Here is a 19,961-nt window from a genome sequence, read left to right as displayed (position 1 = left end):
ATTTCTCCATCCCGTAGCCTAAGCTCCCCTCTAAGACGTATTCTGTGTCTGCCTGTGTAGGGCTCTTTCTGTACTCATCCTCTCCCCCACCTCTTCCTCGCTCTCAGTGTATCACTCTCTCTCTCCCCTCTCTGCTCATCCTCTCCCCTCTTTTGGGTGGGTCTAGGCTGAGTCAGGATGCTATGTCTGAGTGTGTCAGGTTGGGGGGGAGCCCAGAGTCCCTGCTGTGCCCTGCTGAGCTATTCAATATTGTTAACAGACACTTTCCTCAGGCAGAAACCCTGCTGAGCGAGTCATCAACTCCCAGAGTGAGTGCAATATACTTTGGCAAGATTGGAGAGAGGGCTGGGGCAAGGTGCTAACAGTGCAAATAAATCCAGCTTTTGACCAACTCAGCTATAAGAGGAAGCATCAGCTAACTGTGCCTATTCCAGATTGAACTGTGCCCTCTGAACAGTTTGACCTGCTGCAAGAGAGGAGAGTGACAGGCGAACAGGCGTAGTTGCAAAGTGCCACATAGTGCTACTTAGGCACAAGTGACTCAGTGGCAGGGAAGTGGAGAAGAGGAGTTACATTAGTGCTCATCTGGTAGTATTAATGATTAGAGGGGGAAAGGTACAGGATTTCTTCAGCCTACACCACAGTAACCGAAAAACTGGAAAAATGACGATGGCATGTGCCCATTTCCTGCTGTTTATGCTCTGGATTGTGGATGTTGATGCCTCACGTCGCAAACTTCTACTTCCAATCAAACCTGAGCAGGATCCTTTGCCATTTAAGTCGCAGATAGGTAAGTGATAACAACAGCTAAATTCTCAGACTGCACTACTCATTCTTAATCAGTTGATTGACTGTATTAACTGTGTAAGTGCGGAAGAAGAATGGATCTGTCAGTGATGGGGTACAGTAGCAAAGATCTGTTGGTATTGGGCTACAGTAGCACAGATCTGGTGGTGGTGGGGTACAGTAGCACAGATCTAGAGGTGATGGGGTACAGTCGCTTGGATCTGTTTGTGGTGGGGTACAGTAGCATGGATCTCTTGGTGATGGGGTACTATAGGGAACCGTGGGGTCATGGGATCTCTAGAAGTACAGGCATCAAATGATTCAAGGATACTGTTTGTAACGGGCAAAGTGCAGGAGAGTGGTGTTTGCCCTGACTATATAGGCTTTATACTAGATCAGGAATTGTGTCAGATTTGGCCCCTCACACATTTAGTGAGCTCTGACCTGTGGGTTAAGACTGTCTCGCACTATGTGGCTGACTTGGAGCGCAAGAAGCAGAGCTGTAATCACAGTGAATGTGGTTTCTGAGCAGACTCGGGGAATGTTTTGTCACAGTAATGGCTCTCATAGGAAGAGAATTGCTTATTAGTTGTTATGAGAGAATGTTTATGTAACTCAGCCCCATTGCACAGAGCGCTTCGGCTGCCAGAACACGATTCAGTCATGTCTCATTCGGACATTCTTGGTTCTGCACTCCTGTGTCAGATTTTTCCTTCTTATTCCTTACAAACTACATTAATACAACGCAATATTGCAAAAGTAGCATCTGGCTTGCAGAACTATAGCTATTCCTTCCAAGGAAAAATTAGGCTCCATATTTCTATGCCTACTCACTGCCCCAATGCCCTGGGTGGCATACACCCTGTAATTTTTCCAATTGGTGTGGAAATGCAAGTGCCAAGAAACTCTGTTCAGCCATACCTGCTCAAGTTTGTTCCACAACAGCTGAAAAAAACCCATTAGCTCTGTCACATGCTATAACTATGTTTCTGCAAGTTGGCTTAATGTGCTGTGACTGTCCATAGTATATATTTAGTATTTGCATTTTATAGTGGAACATTGGACATACCAGTATATGTTTTTATACTTCAATCTATTTATTAGTTTTTATATGTAGTAGTAGAGTATTGTACCTTGTTAACCATCGATTAGTGCAGAAAGTATGTAGTTAAGGTGTTAACCTTTGCTAGCTAATGAGAAAAGATGCAAGCTTTTGGGATTCCTTAGATCCCTTCATCAAGCTTTGCACATTTTCTTCTATGTTTAATATAAAAGTGCTAGAACCACGTGAAATGTACATGTCATTTATACTAGTATATGTTTTATTACCTGTACAGCATACCACACTTTTATCATGTTAGGCATTGCCCTACCTGGCCACGATGTTGTGAGGTCCTGTTTGCGGCACACAATGGCTATGCATTGCTGGACAAATCACATGAGCCATACAGCCAATTCTCCCTAAAATTTACAGCTGGCACCTAAACCTTGAGGGTTTCTTTAGTTGATGTTAATGGAGCTGACTCCTGGATTGGCCAGACTGGCTTACATATTAATTTGACCACTTAGTAGTTGCTTAGTGGCCGTTTGTGGGATTTGGAAGTGACAATTTTGTAAATGGTTAGAGTACCTGACCAGAGAAACAAGCATCTGTCTTGAGGACATTGCCCTTGCATAGTCTATACTTCTGACAGAATTGAGTGTAGTACAGACTACAGAGCAATGAAGGGCTCAACCAGCTTTAGAGTTATATGCTGTATTTTGGGGGAGCTTTAAGCACACATGTTCTCCAGGGCTCAGTTCTTTGTGTTCTCCTATGACTTCTGTAATTGTTTCCTCCCCAGGTGTCTCATGTAATTGCCGTTCTGAAGTTATGTTTCCCTGCATCCAGCTCCATAATATGTATCTATTTCTTGCAGGTTGCCACCTTGGGAATAAAGTGTACTCCCTAGGGGACACATGGCATCCAGACCTGGGAAAACCCTTTGGAGTAGCATACTGTGTGGCATGCCGTTGTGAGGCGGTAAGTGTTGGTTTCATAGAAACTTTGGAGTCATTTGCTAAAGGGACTAACTTCAGTCCTAATCAGGTAAAAAGAAAACTGTCACAAGAGAAACATGATGGCTGCATGTGCTCACCTGTTCTTCTGAAATGCTAGTTGCCTGGGTGTAATACTGTCTTGCTTTAATACTTTGCATCACTGACCTGAAACAGGTACACAGATCAGGACTTTCTTCTTTTCTCTGTATTGCCTGATCTGCATACTTCTTATAGCTCATTGGTTTAAATGACTGCAGCCAGAGGTTCTACATAACAGCCAGACAGCTGTAGAAATGGCCACCCCTGTGTTTCACTCATGAAAACTCTACTGTAAAGACAAGATAGTATTTTTCTTATTTCACCCTAAAGCATGACTCAAACTTTCAGGTGAATTTGGTTATGTCTTTTTGTTGATTCGGAAGTGTTTTGCTTATGTGCCAAAATCTGGACTTAAGAGCATATTAAAATTGTGTTCAGAAGCAAAGGTGGATTGATTTGGGTACATGTCTATACAGACATATAGGGGCCCTGCCGTATCAGAGGCTCACAGGGCTAGCAAAAAAGTTTAAATCTCTCATGTTTAAAATATAATGGGAGAGAAGAATGATAAAAAAAAAAAATAGAAAAGAAAATTAGCTATTTGCGATTGCAGGAGGAAAGAGAAGCATGAACAGAAAACATACCTGTAATGGCATAATGTAAATATTACACATAGCAAATAAGAATATAATACTTATATAAAGTCACAGGTAACTGAATTAGAACTAAGTAGATTCTCCTTATGTCAACATGGATATGGAAATGTCCCAAAGCCTTGTTCCAGAGGTTCTACACAGCTGATGCAGGAATGGCTCAGCAATCATAGGACTATCAGTCAAGCCCGTTCATATCTCTATGCTGCAGTGCTTAACAGAAAATGTGACCTGCATGAATTTTACTCTGTCGCTGCACATTCTGGGGGCCCATACAAATAGATGGTAAAGCAATAATGAGTAAATATGGAGAGTTCTACTGCATCCTAATATTGCACACCATCCTGTCACCAGAAATTTTAATATATTTAAGTAGAGTGTATACAAAAATCAACAAAAGCATGCCTTAAGTTGTGTGAATTAAGTCTTGGGGACTATATGGGGCAATTATAAGGGACTTTTATGGGGCAATTATAAGGGACTTTTATGGGGCGGTCCCTCTTCTGCACTATGGGCTTCCACCTAGAGTTAGAATTTGGATGTACTTTCCTTTTTCAAGCACCACTTTCCTCTTAAATGTCATACAGGCTTGTTCGCTCTATGGGCCTGATTTACAAATGTGCAAAAGTGAGATAAAAGCAGCTACATTCATTTCAAACATCCAGTCATGTGCAGGGAATTTGAAAAACTCGAAAATGAAGATAACACAAGTTCACTTCAGCTCTTTTTACACTTTGAAAAAAATCAGTTTACCATATATTATTATAATGCCAAAACAGCACAAAGCTGGTGGCTGGGTTCCCATATTCCTGTATTGCATTTATGCAATATTAATTTTATGCCATTTATTTCTTGATTCATGCCATACTTTTAAAGTATTGTACAATGTGTTCAATGGCTTGCCCTTAAGCCTTTAAAAAAAAATAGAGTAAAAAAAAAGAAAGTCAGAAAAGCAATTGAAAACTTCCTGGCTATGCCTTGATTGATTGCTAATTACAAGATGCATAATGAATTGGAAAGACTGAAGGAGCAAGCAGTAATATGTTAAGTGGAAGTCTTTGTTTTGTATATTGGAAGGCTCAGTCTGAAAACAATTACTAACCGGCAATAGGCGATGCTCCTGGACACTGTAGTCTTGTAATACCCCTGGTCAAAGTGAACCTGTGAGAATAGAAATATGGGGGTTGACGTGTTTTTAAAAAATGTTTTTATAAAGATGCTGGCTTCTGGGCTGCCATTATGATCCTGACTTGATTACGCTATGAATTACTGAACTGAAACAACAATAGAGCCAATGACATTTGAAAAGTTTGAGATCTCATCCGGCATGCTTGTTTTAGGTCAATTACTTACTAAGGAGGAAAGCTGAAGTCAGGATGGCACAGCCCTGGAGCCTGCATCTTTAAAAACAAGTCAACTAATAGGTTCACTTTAAAAGCAGATAACAGATGCAGGTCAAGGATGTAAATCACAATTTTTTTTCAGTCTGCTTACTTATTTTACTTGTAATCTCATTTTGTGGTTTTATCATGCAGAAAAAAAATGCCTTTGTAAAACTTCTTGTATATCTGCCTTTTTTTTTTTATAGCAGCGGAGCCATTGGGGAAAAACATCTGGTAAGATCAGCTGTAAAAGCATCAAGAGTCATTGCCCTACAATCACCTGTTCCAATCCTGTAGAAACCCCAGGACAATGCTGCCGGGTGTGCCCCAAGGGTAAGATATTTTTCAGTTCTCAGTTCAAAATATTGGCTAGCTGTCTATGTAACCTACTTCCCTGCGCTTCCTTGTGTCTGGACTTTAATTTTCAGCTTTAGACTCATTAGGGCCTTATATATTACCTGTTGCAGCCCTATTCACATTTTGTGATCCTTTTGTGGTGTGTTTAAACGTTGTGTTGAAACGTGTAATATTTGCGCGTTACATCATTGTCGCAATGCACAAGTGTGAATAGGACCTGAAGACTCATGCTGTTTTTCCTCACAAGTTTTATTTCACTTTTGTTTCTTCAAGCTTAACTCACTCTTTCTTTTTCAATTCAGCTCTTCCACCACCCCTCCATTCGAAGAAATCCGAATTTATTTTCGATGAGTTTGAGTATTTCCAAGAAAAAGATGATGATCTTTATAATGATCGTTCTTACCTCAGCTCTGATGATGTCGGTGTTGAAGACAGCCGTACAGGTATGAGCACAAAACTCAATCACCGTACATGACTAGAAACAGATCTTTTTTTTTCCCCATAAGCTTGTTACATTGTAGAAACAAATATGTAAGCGTTTCTGAAAACATCTTTATTGCAGCTTTTGCTTATTAGGAAAGGAGGGGAAGCATTCGGGTATGTGCCGAATGCTGGCAGTGCTCAGTGTTAACGCTTTCTTTCCTTATTTATTCAAATCTCAATCCTGAGCAATGGTAACATATTATAAAGTACAACAATCTAAAAAAATTTCAGATACATTCTTGATGTAACTTGCAATGCTCAATGGCCTGCAGTGCATTTGCTGTACACTTGCATCTTTTTTTTGTGATGGTTTGTTTGCACATTTTCAAATGCACAGTGTGGTATTTATGGACATGGTCTGTGTTTGTTTTGACAGAATACGTTGCCTTTTTGACTGCTTCCAGTTCTGTGTGGCCCCCAGTGAATAGTGGACTTGCCAAGGCTAAATTCAATTTGCAGCGTTCCAATTTACTTTTCTCCATCACTTACAAAGGGTAGGAATGCTTCTGAATTGTTGTATTGTTTGTTCTTTTTCTGTTGTTTTATTACACAAATAACTTTATAGGTTTATAACTTTATAAGCTGTTGCATACTGATACACATTCTACAAATTTATGTGCTGCATGTGCTATTCGTGTTTTTGTTGCATTTGTATATACTTTCTTCTACATGCTCTTAATATTTAATTTGGTGTAATTTTATTACCTTTAGCATACATGGCCTTTCCCGAGTTCGTTTCACAGACCCTGATGGCTCTGTGTTGTTTGAACATCTTGTGCACAGAGTGGGGTACCCGCATAGTGACACAGTAAGTAATATTGCAGTGCCTATTGCATTGTGTTTTCCATCTTTCTTGCCTCATTGTAAAAGTTATATGTTTTTTGTTTTCTAGATCTGTGGCATATGGAGATCTGTTCCTCGTCCCTCTCTGCACCTTCTTCGTTTAGGACACATTCTTGTTTCTTTGGTGACCACAGCAATTTCCGAGCCTGAAATCACTGGCAAGATTGTCCGTCACAAAGCTTTATTTTCAGGTAAAATTTCAGCAAAATAACAAAAATTATGATAAAAAAACATGTTGGAGTGAATCATTTATTACCATCATAAAAGAAAAGAAGTTCTGGAAAAACTGGCAGCAAATATTTGAGGAAATTCAATGGGAAATGTTTTGATTATTTCCTACAGAATCTTTTAGTGCCCTTCTAATGCCAGACGGCACAGAGGAAGCAATGGAACGAGGTCTTGCTATGCTGACGCTTAGTGATGTAGATGACAATCTGCACTTTATCCTTATGCTCAGAGGAATACAAGGAGGAGAACGAGGTAAGATATTTGGGATCATGTAGAAAGCATTGTTCACAATAGCGTCATCTACAGAATATCCACTCCAGCATGGAATGCAGTTGGTTATTCAGACAATACTCTACAGGAGCATTGAAAGTTTATTATAATTTTAATAGTAAAGCCTATCTCTGGGGAAACTCAAAACTCCCCTTGCAGTGGAGCTACCCTCACACTGCAAAGGTTAAATGCTTGTTTCGGGTCTAGGGTATCTGAAAAGTACTTTTACTTATCTGATCCCCGCTCCCCTGGCAGTCGGCACTCACCTTGTCTCCCTACACTCCGGCTTGTGGACTTTCCCTTGACCACATGTACTGATGATATTCATGTATAATGGAGGGCTATAGGCCCTGAATTATACTTGATGACATCAGGAGGCCTCTGACTGCCATATCGAAGGGAGGAAGAGCCTGTGGGTGCCCAGAGGGAGCCTGAAGGGATCAGGTAAGTAGAAATTATTTTTTTTCAGGTATTCTAGACCTAAACAACCCACACTGCAAGGGAAATTGTTCGTTTTTCCCAAAGTTCAACTTTAAGTGCTACATGTTTGACACGTTTAACATTCCTTTCTAAATTTAGAACTCTCAGGTATGGAGTTGTATCAGAATCAGCTTGTGCTGTGAATATCTGGGTGGGACAAGGGAACAAACAGATCACTTACAAATTACAATAGAACTACATAAATGAGTGGCTTTTTAGCATACGATTTGTGTAGATACACAGACCAGAAAAAATAAAACATTTTTTTTTTTGCTTTGAAAAACAAAGCAAAAAGTCAAGGGAGTTGCTTTATAATATTCTGATGTTTATTTCCCATGACAGAAGGGATTCCAATAACTGTGCAAATCGTACACCACAATCATGTTATAAGAGAGCTCTACGCCAATATTACCACACAGGTGAGAGACAGTTGTGACTATACTATATGTTTCAGTTATGTAAAATCATAATTAATATTGCTTCTTTCTTTTCTATATTCCTCTAACCTGATTGTAATGTTTGATTTCACTTCTTAACTCTCTTTTAATACCCCTTCCAGGAGCCAGATTTTGCAGAGGTTTTACCAGACCTGTCCAGCCGTGAGATGCAGTGGCTTGCCCAGGGACAGCTGAAGATTGCAGTGCAGACCGAGGGAAGGCATAGACAACGAATCTCAGGCATTATTACGGTCAGGAAGTCATGTGACAGTAAGTAAAACATTTTAGACAAAAACAGGCCAGTGTGCCAAGTTTTACAGGTGATTACTGTTGACTGATTCAGTTAGACTGAACAGCTTTGGGGATTAAAGTTGAATTCCAGTTCAAACTTTTTTTGTATTGTTTTGCATTGCATAGGGAAGTGTTTGGACCTCAGGTCTTTATCACCATTAATTTTCTTACTGCAAAGATTACCTCTCACTTCCTGAGTGTCAGTGAGACAGGAAGTGAGGGGAAATCTTAACGGTTGGGACACCGGCACACTGACATATTGCAAAGGGTCTTCTTTATTGATACATTACATATATAACATAGGAACAGTGACTTCTAACATGTTTTACGCACAAAGGCACCTAGCCATAGTTTTATGTTGTTGGCTGTGTCTCTGTTGAGAAGATTTCCCCACACTTTTTGTCCCCGACAGTTGTAGCCTATACAGGAAGTGAAGAGAAAGTTCACTGATGGGGGACTTAAAGAGCAATAATAGCCTAAAAACCCGTTAGGGGCTCTATCTCCTACCACCTCCCTCCCAAAAGGCTTGGCTAGATTTCCAATTTAAAGCAACTCTTTGAATTCTTCTTTTCTAAAAAAACGCTGCCGAATCCTCAGTTGGATATTCACGAGTAGCTCACCTGTGAATTAGCATGGCATCCTAAAAGTGGGGTAAGGCTGTCATGCATACTGATTACACAGAACTCCTCCAAGTGCAGGGAGTATCTGTTATCTGTGTCACCGGCCATAGTGGAACACAGACCTCTCCACAGAATGTACAGTCTGTAGAGGTGGCCACAGCTCTGAAAGGGTTAGCTAGAATACTTTTGTTCACTATACACTATTCCTAGTTATTTTATGTGTCTATGATTCATCAGTAATGTAGCTGGTGGGGCAGAAAAACTATGTCAGCATGTAGGGTAGCTTCCAAGGCTTGAGAGGAAGCTTTACTATTGACTTGAAACTGCATGTGATTAGTGAGCATATCTATACAGTAATGATCAATTGGGAGCAATATAGGGTGCAGTGGAATCTTCTTGCCCTGCACTATACAGCATATTTGCACTATTCATTTATTTTTATGGAGAATGTAAGGATACCATCAAGTTCAAGCTAAGTTCTATAATTTTGGACAGAGGGGAAGGCTTTTGAAGAGAATCACAGTATTAGTGTAAGATGGGATACTAAAGATGAAAGATATAGACACAGTACATATCTTTCACAAGACTTGTATTTCTACTCATAACGGCACATACATACAGCACACAATGGCTTCCCTTGGAGAGTTATACTTCTGGCTACATATCTTTGCCTCACTAAGATTGTGGTTATGGCCATCTGAAACACTTGCTCAATGCAGCCAAACTTTTGTTCTTTGCTTATTTCTATGATACATAAAAAGAAAGCCTTTCCTGAGAAAACTAGAGGAATTCTGTAACTATTAATGTCAAAAAGCCATGTGAGAGCTTGTAACCATTTGCTGCCAGTTTTATCTTGCCTTTTCCTGCTATAAAGAACAGTTGAGAAGAGGCAAAGGAAATCATTAGCTGTCAATTGCTTATTATAAATACACATATAAATAATCTACAATTATGTTTACTGGCAGAGCCAATTCAATGTTTACACCTATTCTATTGCCACAGCTCTGCAGAGTGTTTTATCTGGAGGAGACGCCTTGAACCCAACAAAGAGTGGATCAGTTGGGTCTGCAACCTTCACACTTCATGAAAATGGGACAGTGGAGTATCAGGTACAGTTTAGAAGTTATCATGATGGTTCTCTATGTATTAGATCATGACATAGAGAGGGCAATATTCTGAGTAGCAGTGTCCTTCTCTTAATATTTGTGGCATAAACTGGTAGTCACTCTAATATATGACTTATTCTTACAGCTCCAAGTTGCTGGCATTATGAGTGACGTGACAGCAGTGACACTGGAGACCAAACCTCGAAGAAAGATTAAGAGAAATATTCTGCATGACCTAACGAAGGATTTCCATGATGGAGCGGTAAGAAATTGGTGATAAATCTTATTGTTGAACTATAAACTAGAGCTTAACTCTGGGGATGAAAAATCTTTACCCTTGCAGTAGGTTCCACTTGCCTTTACATGGATTAACTCCTCGCTTTGCCTAGGAGATGATACATTAGGTGATATATTTACCTTTTTATTCACTCCCCACACTCTGGCACACCGCTGTATGATGCTACGGAATGTGGGCATACCTTCAACTTTCTTTGTACAACGCATGACTGCTGGTCCTGCATTGTCCTGGACAATGTCAGAGAGCTGCGACTGGTGGCATAGGGGGATCGGTTGCACAAAGAGGAAAAAACCTGTGGAAGAAAAGAATAAGATGAGTATATCAACTTATTTGTCTTCCCTTAGGTGAAACAAGCAGTTAAGCCTTGCAGTTGAGAGGGTTATCCACTGCAAAAGTAAAGGTTTATCTTCCCCAGGGTTCAGCTGTAAAGTGACAATGGGAATAAGAGGAGATTTTTATGCAGGCAGGAAGCATGAAGTGCAACAAGGGGAGCCGAGCAACAATACATGCAAGCAGCAGGAATGAATAGAGGGAGTTCAGCAATTATATACATGGATGCAGACATGGTAGAGGAACACTAATCAGCACATTGCAATACAGCAAGAAAACCCCAGAAAAGCATGGACATGTTTAACAGCATTCTGTATATTTAAGGCATGCATTCTAAAAGTATTGGGAAAACATACAATTTGCCCAGTGAGATAGAACGTAGATATACCATACATGTCTCAATGTATTAATTTAAAAAGGATATGTTGGGAAGAAAGGTATGCATTATACGGAGGGGGTGTACTATAGGAAGTGGCACAAACAGTAAATAAGGGAATTGCAGTAGTTTAAGGCACAGCTGGTGGCAATATCTGAGCAATTTCCAACTAGTGAGTCAGGATACATGTCTGTGAAAGGATATCAGATAAGTTGTCTCAGGAATTTATGGGTAATGGGAAGCTTGGTTTGCAATGAGGAGTTTAAATATCTGTAACTAGTTTTGAGGCAGCATCCCATCAGAAGAATTATTTTTTTATATTAGTGAATCTGTATGCCAAGTCGTAGTGTATCACAATAGCAGGAAGGTTGGGATGATATTTAATCCATTATTAATTTACTTCTTCTGATCAGGCTTGTGGGCTGTGGACAAGCGCTAATGCCCGGGACCTGCACATGCTACTTCAAAGTGAACTTTTCCTTAATGTAGCCACCAAAGATTTCCAGGAAGGAGAACTGAGAGGACAGATCACACCTTTACAATACAGTGGGATGTGGGCCAGACATGAGAGTAAGTGTGGTCACTGTATGTGTGTATATATTTCTTCCTTACATCAAACTGCCCATCTGTATATCTATCTAACCTATTTAAATGCATTCATTTCTGTGGAAGGTGGCTCTGAGATTGTGTCAGCTGTCAGAAATTCTATATATAATTATTTCTATGCTTTAATTTTGGGGATATGGTTTATGGATAGCTATGCTGTTCCAATACCTATTTGTGACGAATCTGCCAGAAATTCTGTACAGTAGGGACAGTTTTGTGGGTTGCTAACCCGCTAAATTTGTCCTTTTATTCTGCTCTCTAAAAATCTTTCTGCTTAGTATTTCCCTCTTTCTTCCCTCTGTGTCAATCTTGCAGTTTTCCTGCTTTTCCCACCCTCCTGGCTCGCAAAAGTTTCATATTCCCTGCTCCTCACAAAGGGAGGTGGCTCATGACTGGGAATCAGTCTTGTGTAACTCTTTGCTGGCTGATTCTCCTAATGAGAATCATACTTTCTGTCCTTTTTAGAACTATCCGCTGATCATTCTCCACATCTGTTTATATTTTTAGATCTTCCAATCCCCCTGGCTGGTCAGTTTGTGTCACCACCCCTGAAGACAGGATCAGCCGGTCATGCCTGGGTGTCTCTAGATGAACACTGCCACCTGCACTATCAGATTGTGGTGACAGGTCTCGGGCGTGCTGAGGATGCAGCGCTCAATGCACATCTGCATGGCTTTGCTGAACTTGGTGAAGTCAGTGACAACTCAAATGGTCACAAGAGACTGCTAAAAGGCTTCTATGGGTCAGAGGTGAGTTTAAAGGCTAGTGACTTGGGCCCCTTTAACAAGGGCGCTGTCTCTTTTGAGCAGCAGTGGATCAGTGCACAGATTCCCTGCTGATCGGACCAGTACAAAAGGAGTGCCATTCCTGTGACATTCGTGTCCATTAAGCTTTTTCTTCCATCTTGCGATGGAGTTCAAACCTGAGCCATTAGGCCCCTTCACACGGCGTACTGATCAGGTAAACCAGTAATTTTGTAGGAGGACCTGATCGGAAACGCAATGTAAATCTATAGGGAGTCGAATGTAAACAGAACTTCGTCCAACTTGAAGGTAATCAGATGTGAATGGACACAGGTCCATTTACATATGACTCCCTATTGACTGTTGTATGCTGACAGGGGGACCTGATTGGTACGCCGTGTGAAAGGGACCTAAAGGTTTGAGAAGTGAGTGATGCTTCATCTGCATACATTAAACATGACATGTATTTGCTTCACAGCTTTAAATAGAGAAACAAATGGTATCAGTATTTATTACCTACCTAATAAAATTATCCAAAACAGTTTTGTCTGAAATATCTACTATTTTCTATATTCTGGATATTAAACATGAATCCTTTCTCTGATTTTAAACAGGCTCAGGGTAGTGTAAAGGACCTTGATCTTGAACTGTTTAGTCACCTGAACCAAGGCACTGCATTTATCCAAGTCAGCACAAAGCTTAATCCACGTGGAGAGATTCGGGGGCGAGTAAGTATGATGGAGTTATAATAGATAGTTTGTTTAATATTACTATATACATTTTGGCCACAAATGTTTTAACTTAGATCTAGATAGTGCCCATACAGTGTTGTTATAATTAAATTCAATAAACACTAACTGTAATACTAATAATAATGATAACTAATAATGTAATACTTTTCTATTCCAATTCTAACAGGTACGTATTCCAAACAGCTGTGAATCGGGAAGTACACTACTCTCTCCGGAGGACTCTGAGCATGAATCAGTTGAGAAGAACCACCAGCGTCACTCAGAGGATCTTGGAAAGGACTCCAGATCTTGTCATTTTGAAGGAAAATTAAGGGCTCATGGAACTAGATGGGCACCTGACTATGACAAGAAGTGCACAGTATGCAGTTGTCAGGTAAGGCGTTTTTCTAGCCTAGAGGAAACCACGTAATGGAGTGTGCTGCTAAGGAGCCTATAGGGTGTCCTTGGTTATATTCACTTAGCAAACAACATCAAACCCCAGTGTCACCCTATGTGACTCGGAATATAAGGATTAAATGCATTCACATATGTCTCTCTGGCTCATGTAAAAAATGTGGATAGACTAGAGCTGGAAATTCCACGGTACAAAATGAGTTATATTATTCCACAAATAGTTACGGAAATGAAGCATACCATCCATTTACATTTGTATGGAAATCAGCTATTTCTAGATTTGCAATTACAATAGAATGCAGTTTAATTTGTGTATGTGATGGGTTTTTTTTAATGTAGATATATTAGTAGCAAGCCATGTCATCTGTAACAGCTTAGTTTTTGTGTACTGAGCTGTAATAGCTCTGACACTTAAGTCAGCCAAAGCATCTGACATACATTAAACAAATGCAATTACTGCTTCCCTGTGACTGTCTTCAGGACCATGTAATCTAACATACATACGTAAAAATGAAGTTCAGCCTGCTGAAAAAAAAAGAAATAGGTTTTAACAGAAAAATCTTGAGTCCAAAGCAAATATTTTATTTGTTCTGCTCATTCGTTCCTTATTCTGCTACGTGATACTGCTAATATAGCTGATATAACCATGTACTATAGATAACTGTTACAGTAGGACAATGGCATTTGAAGTTAAAAGTGATGCATTGCACACTGTCATCCAAAATCATTTTGTAGTGGTCCCAACTTATAAAAGTCTACAAACCTCTGGTTTTTATTGTACATGTATGATCCCATTGAAAATGATGGAAAATGTCAGGTGACAAGAATAACAGATTGAAGCTCATTTACCAAAAGATTTGAGAATCTTCACACAATAAATAGAGTGAAGATTCACTTTAATTATCCAATCATATGGAAAGCAAATAAAAATAAGTACATAACACAAAGCAGTCTAGAAATAAGTGGCAAGGGATGTGGCTTAAGTGTTTTCGATCATTGTGGGATTCTTGATTGTCTTCCATTTTTTCATCTGGTGAATTTGTGATTCTAATCTCTCCTTTAGAAACGCACCGTGATTTGTGACCCTATTGTGTGCCAGCCTCTGAATTGTACTCAGCCCCTTCAACTACCTGACCAGTGCTGTCCAGTGTGTGAGGGTAAGTTGTCAGATATAATGTGTGAGTCAGAGATATTAATTTTTTGGTTTATGAGAAAAACACAAACAATAGACATTTTTTGCAAGTGTATGGTGTAACCAAGTTCAGTATGTAAAAAAAACAAAACAGGTTCAGGGCTGTGAACATAATCCAGATGTAGAGGATTTGAATGAAAATACCTTTTTTTTTAAAGATAACTAGCCCATTGTAATACTTTAACAAACTGGTTAGGAACACAGAAATTTTTTTACCAATCACAATTCTTTCTCAGTGTTTTCCTTTATACCAACATTTAGCTTTATTATTTTTTTAGAAAAGAAAGAAAACCTGGAAGTGAAAAAGCCTGGAAGACCTCAGGCTGATGGTAAGAAAGGTTTCCAAACGTTTCTCTGCTACATGATTATTCACTTCTCATCCAGGATACTTTGTTACTTTTGAATCTCAATAATTCTACTTTTTTTGCAGGTTGTTATTTTAATGGGTTTTGGAGAGCTGCTGGGACACATTGGCATCCAGTGGTTGAACCTTTTGGTCTAGTCCTATGTGCAACTTGTACCTGCAAGGTAGGTTTTCACAGTTCTTTACACCTTCTATCTTCTATAATAGGATTATGCAACCATGGCACTCCAGCTTTTGTGGAATTGAGGCATTGCAAGACTCTGACAGCCACAGGCATGACTCCCAGGTGGATTGTAATTGTAAAATCCCCATGAGGAGATTTGTAATTTCCCCACAGCTTGAGTGCTGAGATGTCTACTCCTGTCTTACAAGCATGTACCTGCTTATAAATTAATTAAAAAATATATTTTTAATGGTTAAATTACAACATTAGGTACTTACTTGGTTGTTTTTCCTTATCAAAATTGATAAAAATCCATTCACCCATCTCTTTTGTCACTAGAATTCCTCACCTGACCTCCCAGACCTGCACTGCGTGAGAAAGACCTGCCCGCGGCTTACTTGTGCTAATCCAATCCGTGCCAACCCAATGGACTGCTGCAAGAAGTGTCCAGGTAAGAGAAAGTGACACATTGCAAAGAACCAAACATTAAAGTCATTTATAAATGTCATTTGAATGTAGTGGGGAAGGCTTTTTATTGTTGTGTTTCCCCCTGAGAGATTGCCCCTCATTTTCTGTCCCAGTAATCACACATACATGGAAGAGAATCTTCCCAACACAGACACAGATAACAGTAAAATTGTGACAAGTGTTATAACCCTTGTACATTCCATTACAATCGAAGTTTGTTAAGCTAGGTGGTGCTGGCAGGGTCACCCACGTGTATAATTTCAACCGATTCAGCTAGAACAGCCCAAAATTCAATCCATTTATGGCCAGCCTAACCCTTCCCCAAACTATCAGACAATAAAAACTTTGAGGTGCACTTAAAATGTTTTCTATTCTCACTTTTGTTTACCTATAAGATTAATGGACTGTTCTTTTACAGAGGAAGAGCAAAACCCTGTGGGGCTGGCAGACGGAATGCAGTCTGATGAACCAAGGCAGTGCAAAGTGATGGGTCATCTGTATTCTAACAATGAGCGGTGGCACCCGACCGTTCCAAAACACGGCGTGGTGAAGTGCGTGACCTGTGTTTGTGTGGTAAGTAGAAATGGTGGAGAATGTGTGGGTCATAATGAGGTCAATTAAAAAAAGGAAATTTTAGTAAAACAAAATCAGAATATGACATCAGTGTTAATGGGATGGTGAAAATAAGTGACTCTGTAGTGATAAAATACAACCACTTATATCTTGACAGGATGGTGTTCCTCAGTGTGACAAACAAAAATGGAAATGCAGTGATCCGGAATGCAGGGCTAGTGGAAAGCCAGACAGAATTTGCTGCAGTGAGTGCCAAGGTATGTACCTTCCACATGTATGCAGTAAGCAGTACACCACCTTACATTAAAATGTTGGCCTTCACATATCTGCTTATAGGTACTCTTAGCACACAAACTATACCTTACTGCATCTAAACAATCCTGCTTTACTTACAGATGACAGCCAGGATGAAGATGAGAAGTTCAACTCTGAGGAGCCTTCTGTGAGTACATGGAGCCATTAGAGATGAGAGAAAGGGACTTTGGGACTCGGAATATTGTGAAATTCCCAGGGACATGGTTTCAAGTCCCTGCAGGATTCTCTGATGAAAAAACTCATCGGACATTTTATTTGAAGGTTATGACTCTGATATCCTACTCCTCTCCAAAGGACACCTCAAGACAATTTGACATAATAACCTTCTTTGCCGGCAAACATTTCAGAGTTGCTATAGAGCTATGCTATGGCATATTTTACTAGGAATAATCTGAAGACAACTGCAAGACTCAGTAATGCCATAATTTCCATTACAATACATTTGCAGGACTACAATGATATGGCTTCCTTACTGCGGCAACTGCAAGATTGATATCAAACTGACCACTGGTTAACCTGTGAAAGGATAACACTTGCAGGACTGTGATGCCATTGCTTCTTTAAATTAGCAACTGCAAGGATATGATATGATACAGACTCTTTGCTGGTAATTGTGGGATTGATTGCATAACACACAATTTTTCTGTCTTACATCACTATGAGGACAAGGGATGTACAAAGTGTAAAATGTGACAGTGTGACACAGACTTTCACAAATGATGATCAGTTCATCTGTTTGACAGAAGCAGTTTCAATTTCAGCCAAACCCAGAAAAGCTTCTTTCTGGGAGAACATTTATCACAGTACAGTATACACCTATAATGTATTCCGCTGGATCCTGTGACATGGGACGGTTTGCAGCACTGAATGAAAAGTGATTGCTATCAGACAAGGATTACATTGTAGATATGGGAAGAACTGGATGTGTGTATGTGCCTACTGCCGATATATATCATGAATGTATTAATATACACATGGGTTTTCAGATTTTTGCACAAACACCTGTGAGGATTTTGTTATGTATTATTTATAGCGTTTTCAGTGGATGCAGCAACTGTGTGAATTAATTATTGTGATTGTATTTATTAAACTCAATTAAACTGCAGAAAGTTTCCAACTACTTATGAATACAGTATTTCACATTTGTACAGTTTGGAGGAGGTGTAGATTAGCATGTTTTCAGTGAATATACATATTGATTTGATTTACATTTTAATGTGACTTTTATATTTTTATATGCTTACTCTCCAGCCCATAGTTAACACAAAACAGAAGTGAGAGGAAGCAGAGGGTTCCTTCAGGCAAAGCTTTTCCGTAGGCCTGTTCATATACCATTAGTTGAATAACTATTTAGAGTTGAAACCCTTTTCTAGTAAATTGACATAGATATGTATCTTACACCCACCCACATTGCATTCCACATGCTTAAGGGCCCATTCACACCTTGACGTCCTGGTGCGTTGTGTTAAAGAAAGGGCCTGGCAACACACAAAAGCAGCCACAAAAGACATTATTTTTGGGAATACAATGCACACACAATCACCCACCTGAAAACTACTCACCCGTAACAGAGCTGATAGCCATAATCCACAAACTGTCTCCCTTTCCTAAGACTGACAGCCACCTACACGTAATGTGTACCCCTCTTTCCACCAAGACAAACAACCAATAATAGAGCTGATATAATTAGGGGACAACAGCTACGAGCATGTATTTCATGTAATTAGTGGGCCTGCACATCCCATCACCTGTATACATTGATTTTTTTTACTGGGGGGGAGGGGGGGACTAAAAGACTCAGACTTTCACAAATGATGATCAGTTCATCTGTTTGACAGAAGCAGTTTCAATTTCAGCCAAACCCAGAAAAGCTTCTTTCTGGGAGAACATTTATCACAGTACAGTATACACCTATAATGTATTCCGCTGGATCCTGTGACATGGGACGGTTTGCAGCACTGAATGAAAAGTGATTGCTATCAGACAAGGATTACATTGTAGATATGGGAAGAACTGGATGTGTGTATGTGCCTACTGCCGATATATATCATGAATGTATTAATATACACATGGGTTTTCAGATTTTTGCACAAACACCTGTGAGGATTTTGTTATGTATTATTTATAGCGTTTTCAGTGGATGCAGCAACTGTGTGAATTAATTATTGTGATTGTATTTATTAAACTCAATTAAACTGCAGAAAGTTTCCAACTACTTATGAATACAGTATTTCACATTTGTACAGTTTGGAGGAGGTGTAGATTAGCATGTTTTCAGTGAATATACATATTGATTTGATTTACATTTTAATGTGACTTTTATATTTTTATATGCTTACTCTCCAGCCCATAGTTAACACAAAACAGAAGTGAGAGGAAGCAGAGGGTTCCTTCAGGCAAAGCTTTTCCGTAGGCCTGTTCATATACCATTAGTTGAATAACTATTTAGAGTTGAAACCCTTTTCTAGTAAATTGACATAGATATGTATCTTACACCCACCCACATTGCATTCCACATGCTTAAGGGCCCATTCACACCTTGACGTCCTGGTGCGTTGTGTTAAAGAAAGGGCCTGGCAACACACAAAAGCAGCCACAAAAGACATTATTTTTGGGAATACAATGCACACACAATCACCCACCTGAAAACTACTCACCCGTAACAGAGCTGATAGCCATAATCCACAAACTGTCTCCCTTTCCTAAGACTGACAGCCACCTACACGTAATGTGTACCCCTCTTTCCACCAAGACAAACAACCAATAATAGAGCTGATATAATTAGGGGACAACAGCTACGAGCATGTATTTCATGTAATTAGTGGGCCTGCACATCCCATCACCTGTATACATTGATTTTTTTTACTGGGGGGGAGGGGGGGACTAAAAGACCCAGTATGGTCTGTATACAATGTATACTATTTAACTCAAGAGAATGAAAAGTCTCAACATGACTTATGTGCAATGTATATCATGTGGCAGATGGTATATACTCTATATTTTGTGACTGAAGGAATACCAGTCTTGACATGTACATATAGTCACCTGCAAAACACCTAACCCTAATGGGCTATTAATGTAATTTAAGTATTTAGTACACATTTCAGTAATAAGATCATAAGCATTAAGCTGACCACATTTACATGTAGTTTGCTGCAGGTCTCATGGTAACCTTCTCTTCGGGTTATATGACATATGTACAGGAACTGGATGTGAGTCCAGTCTGAAAGTAGGTAAATGCTGGTGTCTGAAATCATAGAGGTTAGATAATTCCACACCTTGCCCCACACATAAAAGGTACACTGTGGTCGTGGTTCCGATTTTGCCTTTTTTCAGATCATTGCTAAATATGAGGATAACTTCTAGTACCGTA

At 39.6% G+C, this 19,961-nt stretch overlaps 1 protein-coding gene across 1 annotated transcript; it reads left to right on the top strand.

The window, feature by feature from the left end:
- The first annotated feature begins 397 nt into the window (after positions 1-397).
- On the top strand, positions 398-16,858 carry CHRD (chordin). The gene is made up of 23 exons (XM_018576515.1): positions 398-790; positions 2,706-2,809; positions 5,107-5,233; positions 5,560-5,700; positions 6,117-6,234; positions 6,452-6,548; positions 6,633-6,774; positions 6,926-7,063; positions 7,904-7,980; positions 8,121-8,268; positions 9,912-10,018; positions 10,161-10,277; positions 11,433-11,589; positions 12,133-12,374; positions 12,983-13,096; positions 13,287-13,493; positions 14,577-14,670; positions 14,984-15,034; positions 15,136-15,233; positions 15,572-15,683; positions 16,119-16,273; positions 16,431-16,530; positions 16,669-16,858. The coding sequence occupies exons 1-23, from the start codon at positions 598-600 to the stop codon at positions 16,734-16,736; spliced, it is 2,907 nt and encodes a 968-aa protein (XP_018432017.1). The 5' UTR covers positions 398-597; the 3' UTR covers positions 16,737-16,858.
- Positions 16,859-19,961: the final 3,103 nt, after the last annotated feature.

This window comes from Nanorana parkeri, unplaced genomic scaffold (genome assembly GCF_000935625.1).
Source record: "Nanorana parkeri isolate BGI_ZX_2015 unplaced genomic scaffold, ASM93562v1 scaffold69, whole genome shotgun sequence".
NCBI lineage: Eukaryota > Metazoa > Chordata > Amphibia > Anura > Dicroglossidae > Nanorana > Nanorana parkeri.
The sequence above is the reverse complement of the archived record's forward strand: the minus strand, read 5'-3'. Positions and strand labels throughout refer to the sequence as shown.

Coding starts and splice junctions, on each gene's coding strand:
- CHRD (XM_018576515.1), top strand. CDS start 598: ATGATTAGAGGGGGAAAGGTACAGGATTTCTTCAGCCTACACCACAGT. Junction 6,235..6,451: donor TTCTCCATCACTTACAAAGG/GTAGGAATGCTT, acceptor TATTACCTTTAG/CATACATGGCCTTTCCCGAG. Junction 15,684..16,118: donor CTGCTGCAAGAAGTGTCCAG/GTAAGAGAAAGT, acceptor GTTCTTTTACAG/AGGAAGAGCAAAACCCTGTG.